At 45.5% G+C, this 6,000-nt stretch overlaps 1 protein-coding gene across 1 annotated transcript; it reads right to left on the bottom strand.

The window, feature by feature from the left end:
• Positions 1–450: 450 nt before the first annotated feature.
• On the bottom strand, positions 451–3,808 carry LOC150038724 (uncharacterized). Its single transcript, XM_090314254.1, has 8 exons — positions 3,243–3,808; positions 3,016–3,147; positions 2,608–2,788; positions 2,367–2,565; positions 2,114–2,210; positions 1,688–2,010; positions 990–1,141; positions 451–573 (listed from the first exon to the last, which is right to left on the bottom strand). The coding sequence occupies exons 1-8, from the start codon at positions 3,806–3,808 to the stop codon at positions 451–453; spliced, it is 1,773 nt and encodes a 590-aa protein (XP_090170380.1).
• Positions 3,809–6,000: the final 2,192 nt, after the last annotated feature.

Genomic DNA, 6,000 nt, shown 5'->3' with positions numbered 1-6,000 from the left:
ATAGTTAATTCATTTTCAAAGAAAAAAAAATTCTATCAATAATATAAAAATATCACAAAGGAATATATTAATGGTCTATTGATAGTATAGATCATTTATCGACGTTAGATATAAAAATAGTGGATATGTGACAGGTATCTATTAATAATAGAGGTTGAAAGTAGATTAATTTTTTTTAAGAATAGATGATATTATTATACAACAACAAGGAGGATCCCACAGTCCGAGATCAAGGTATCAAAGCAACAAAGCACAAGCAAAGACAGAACAACAAAACGCAAACAAAGCCAACAAGAAAAAAACTTGAACAAACCAAACATAAACGTAAAAAAAACCCCAAAACATCAGGGAGAAAGCTAGAAAAGAGAAACCAAAACCCCACAACTAGGGACAACAACAAAACAGAGAGCAACAGCAAGTTCAAAAAGAAGAAAAGCAAGCGTAAACATGCTAGATAAGACCAATAAGATCAACTCGCCAGGAAACAGCTCGAGCACGAACCATAGAGACCATAAGATGAAACAAAGCAGACACCGACTTCGGTTGACCTCCATGCAACCGCCGATTACGCTCCTGCCAGATGTAGTAAATGAAAGCACACATTAATACACGGAACAACATACTACGCATCCCCTTACCCGACCCCACTCGACACAACCAACTCAACTCGATATCCCAACCCACCACCCGAGGCGACAAACCTAACTGACGCAACACACCAGACTACACCTTTCTCTCAAACCCACACTCGAAAAATAAATGATCCCGAGACTCTATACCTTCCCTACACAGAAGACACCCCCCCCCCCTGACAACACACTCTAGCTCCTCAACCAATCCCGCGTGCCTAACTTGTCCCTCACAACTAACCACGCACAGAATTGTGGAATACCACCCCCCCACCTACAAAATACTAGCCTAAGATACCCTAGGATGACGAGGACGCAAACTCTCCCAAGCACTACCGATAGAAAACTAGCCACTAGCACCTGCTCCCAAACCCAATAATCCTCCCCCCTCACCCTAGGCCCCACTGTCTGAATAATACCCCAGATCTCAAGCAACTCCCAAGTCACTATAGGCCACCTCCAACCTCCCTCACTATCTAAGAACTCCGACAACCGTGCCTCCAAACTACTCCCTACATCATAAACCACCGTAGACCCATATGAATCTAAAATTGCACCCCTCGGCAACCAAGGATCCCACCAAACAAAATAAGACTATCCATCACCGATCATCAAACGAACCAGATGCTTGAATCTCTCTACAATGCAAGATAGCCCTCAAGCACTAAGACCTCCCAACCTCACTCCGAACAGCCCACAAAGACTGTCCACACAAAACATACACCTCCACCCACGCCACCCATAATGAACTCGATTTAATTAGAGAAACCAAAGCAACTTCATAATAACAGCCTGATTCCATGAAGCCACATGTTTCACACCCAACACCCCCTCTCCCAACGGCAAGCACACCTCAACCCATGCTATTTGCACACTACCTCGACTCACCGTACTTCCCTTCCATAAATAACTATATAATAGACGACCAACCTCATGAGTTACACAAGCAGGCAACATGAAGATGCTACACCAAAACACCTAAAAGGACTGTAAAACAGACCTAACAAGCTACAACCTTTCAGCAAAAGAGAGGGATCACGCCACCCAGCTTCTAATACGAGCTGTAATCCTCTGTATTAAAGGTGCACAATCCATAGCCCTCAACTGACCAACCAATAACGGTAACCTCAGATACCTAACATGCAGCAAACCAAGAGAGAATCCCATAAACGCAGCTAGTTCCTCTGCCTCCCCAGGCTCCATACTTGCAACAAACATGGAACTCTTCCCAACATTTGCAATTAACCCAGACAGCCGTACAAAATCCGCCAAGACCTGCCTTACAAACTCCAAGGAATCTCTCCCAGCTGCACAGAAAATCATCAAATCGTCTACAAAAGTCAAATGAGTCAGGTCGACATGCTCACATCGATCATGGAACCTAAACCACACAGGAGGTTTATTCAACAACTTAGATAAGACCTCAATCACCATCACAAACAAAAAAGAAGACAATGGATCCCCCTACCTCAACTCCTTCCTACCAGGTAAAAAACCCCTCAAGGGAACCATTAATCATCATAGAGAACGTAGGTGTCGTAACATAAGTCCTCACCCAACTGACAAACTGAAGGGGCATACCTATAGCCAGCAACACACCAAACAGAAAATCCCAATTGACTGAATCATACGCCTTCTGAATATCTACCTTTAACACATAACGGGAATTCTCTCTACTCTTCTTGTAGCCCCCCACAAATTCTTGACACAATAAAATGTTATTGAAAATTAACCTACCAGGAACAAAAGTAGACTGGTTACCACTGATGAAAGAAGGCAACCATAACCTCAATCTCTCAGCTAAGATCCTCGAGATACACTTATACACAACATTGCAACAAGAAATAGGACGAAACTCCTCCATACGTTCAGCTCCTCGTCTCTTTGGGATAAGAGTAATAGCAGCAGAATTAACTCTACCAGGCAGGTAACAGGACTAAAAAAAGTTCAGCACAGCATCACATAAATCATCCCCAACCACTCTCCAAGCAGCTCTGTAAAAATCCACAGAAAACCCATCAGGCCCAGGAGCCTTTCCAGACTTCATTAAGAATAAACCCTTTTGAATCTCATCCCGACTCACTAAACTACCAAGCACCTCCACCCCCTCCTCGAACCAATTGAATTGCACAATATCCCCAATCCGGGCAATAAAATCCCTGTACCCCACAGGCTGAGACCCAAACTACCTCGAAAGAACTCAACTGCCACCCTATCATGCACCGTCTATCGAGTCCCCCCAGCATCCATAACCGTAAATAAACCACTACAACTGCAACGAAATCGAACACAACAATGGAAAAATGACGTGTTCATATCATCTAACTCCAGCCACCTCACTCTAGTCTTCTGCCGGAGCGACACCCCCTCCAATCTAGCCACTAACCAGAACATCTCAATGGCTCGAGCCGCCTCCGCACATACCGACCCTGAGTGAGGATCCCTCTCCACCTCAACCTGAGCAGCCTCTATAATCTGCCTAGCCACCTTCACCTCTTTAGATAACACAAAGATACGCCTACCAAGCAATGCACATAAAACCGCTTCACTGCCTTCAAATTTCGCACAAAGCTAACCATGGGAGACACATCCTCTGACCTTCTCCACACTAACCTAATAGTATCAATAAAACCATCAACCTCTGCCCAATGAGAAAAATAGCGAAACGTAGGAGGCGGCCTACTCCTCGTCTCCCCTATAGAAACCAGAAGAGGGCTATGATCAGAAATCCCCCACTGACCAACCCTAACCTCAAAATATGGAAACACTACCTTCCATGCCTTATTAGACAAACAGCGATCCAACCGATGCAAGATACCATTCCCCTGAATTTTACTAGTCCAAGTAAACCAGTTACATGTCACGCCCAACTCAACCAGATCCGCCTCCAACAACGTCCCATTAAACTTTTCCATCTCCCTCAAGCTAGAGCAACCTCCAAAATCCTCTGAACTACTACGAATAGCATTAAAATCCCCCAGAACAACTCCAAGAAGCTGCCATGAGGCACATACATCAATCAACTGAGACCACAAGTTCCTCCTCTCGCTCACGTGATTAGAGGCATACACAACACCAATATGAACTCTAGCACTAGATACAATATCCACCAAAGTTCCAGAAATGAACTGATCCCCACTAACATCTATAAGAAAATCATAGACTCTCATCCGCCACATCACCCAGATCCTCTCAACTCCCCTCCCACTATAACTACACACACACCTTCAAGCATCACCAAACCTACCCACCACTATATCAAAATTTTCGTGAAGAACCCTCGTCTCAAGCAAACAACAAAAAGTAACAGAGAAGGAAGCCAGAAAGTCTGCTACCACCCTACACTTGATATGGTCATTCAATCCCCTAACATTCTAGGAACCCAAATCATGAATCTTGCAAGAAATCACATCTACCACCTCCCACTGGGCTTTTGTCCAAACTTCCAAACATCCCCTCCATAACAGACAATGGATCAGGATCTGTCTACACTAAAGTCAGTGCCAACAAGTCTCCCCCCTCATCACATAAAACTTCAAACTGATTACGTCTGTCAACATGCTTTACAAATCCCGTAATTTCAAGGGACCCATAAACTACTCTGCTCCTCAAGGGCGCCAAACCCGGTGACCCACTGCCACCCCTGTGCCCTACACCTTCTCTATCACGCCGACGACGACTAACCATAGTAAACTCATCATCACTCCCCGCACCTCTATTCCCAACCCAACACCCCTCACAACTCACATCTCTATTCTCAACCACTGGGCTAATTTCTCTCCCACCAATACCCAAATCATGCCCCTTTCTCACACTCTCACATCCCCCATTCTCCCTCAAACACCCCTTATTAATCGCCACAATACACAATTCTTGACCCTTTGCCACACCTTGTTTCTCACACACAGCCCTAGTATGCCCAAAGGAACCACACAAGCACATCTACAAGGTTTCCACTCATACACTACTGGAATAATAAACTTCTAACCTCACATTCTAACAGTGACTGAAGAGGGTAATAACGAATCACCATCCACCTGAACACAAGCCCTCGCATATGATAACCATCATTGCTCTCTTGTTGCAACATCAAATGAGATCGGTTTACCCATGACACTAGCTAACACTACTAAACCCCTATCTGTCCACAGCTCTAGGGGAACACGCTCCAGTTTAATCCAGATAGGAACAGAATAAAAAAAAAAAAAAAAGTTTCAGGAACAATACCTGGTGACCACTGTCGTAATAAGATGGGTTTGCCACCCAAGTGCCACGGACCATTCTTCAGCACCCAATCCCGTGACTCGACCTTCTAAAATTTAAAGATAATCAACCCATTTTCCAATAAGGTAATAGTTGGCAACTCTACGCGTCCCCAAATTCTCTAAATAAGGTGACATATAACAGAACACGGGAGTTTGGCATCCACAAACTGACCGCCCAAAGATTTCTCCCACAAACACACACCTGCATCAATAATCTCCTCACAAAGTTCAACAATAACTTTGTCATTTTCAACCAAAGGGGGAATAAACTCTAAATTTCCCCTCAAATTTGACCCAAAAAGGGTTGCCCACGAACTTTCTCCTTTCACACCGGAACCAAAACCAACTAAACCACCTCGTTCCTTCAACCGGTCTAACTTTAGACCAAACCCCCCAACCGAACCAGTTTTGAGAACCGACTCCTCCTTCTCATGAGAACCCCGCTTGTCCACCGACCGACCCTCGCTTTCAATAAGGCCAGCCCATGAAACCTCCCCATGGCCTAACTTCTACCACCCCCAGGCTCCCAACTCCGGCCCAACACCACGCTACCCACCCTCCAAAGCCCCCACACCTTTCGACCCTATCCCCAGCTCCCCCTATACCAGTTCACTCCCTTCACCCAGCCTCATTCCACTCCCAACAGGCCTGTTTATCCCAACTCCCTCAAGGCCCAACCCAACACCCCTCACAACCCATTTTTCTTCCGAGTTTCCAACACTCTCAAGGCTCCCAAACACACTCCTCACATCCTGGACCCCAACACCACTCGAGCCCAAACTTCTCTGCCCAACCACTAGCCCAAACCCCAGCCCATCCGGTTCATCCCTCTCAACCCGATTTTCTTCTGACTCTATGATCAACCCTTCGACCATCGTCGAATCACCCGCCATCAACCCCCTCATCCCCACTTTGGCCACACTCCTCGTATCGGACCCTTCACCCTCCTCAGAACAACCGTCAGACATCCCAAAACCCTTCACCTCTGAAGAACGAGCACCCAAACCCAATTCGATCTCCAGTCTAAGTAGACGAAAGGGATGTCGAGTAACTCGACCTTCATTCTTCTCCTTCAATCTTAAAGGTGACCGCTTACGCACCATCTA

Source organism: Benincasa hispida, chromosome 1, assembly GCF_027475165.1.
Source record: "Benincasa hispida cultivar pf3 chromosome 1, pf3_genome.v1.1, whole genome shotgun sequence".
NCBI classification, from domain to species: domain Eukaryota; kingdom Viridiplantae; phylum Streptophyta; class Magnoliopsida; order Cucurbitales; family Cucurbitaceae; genus Benincasa; species Benincasa hispida.
The sequence above is the reverse complement of the archived record's forward strand: the minus strand, read 5'-3'. Positions and strand labels throughout refer to the sequence as shown.

Bases quoted from the DNA above. Each gene is read 5' to 3' on its own strand.
- LOC150038724 (XM_090314254.1), bottom strand. From the start codon at position 3,808: ATGTGGCGGATGAGAGTCTATGATTTTCTTATAGATGTTAGTGGGGAT. The intron at 2,789-3,015 runs GTTAGTGGCTAG...TGTGGGGTACAG, and splicing joins CGAGCCATTGAGATGTTCTG to GGATTTTATTGCCCGGATTG. The intron at 2,211-2,366 runs GTAGGTTAATTT...TGCTGGCTATAG, and splicing joins CCAGTCTACTTTTGTTCCTG to GTATGCCCCTTCAGTTTGTC.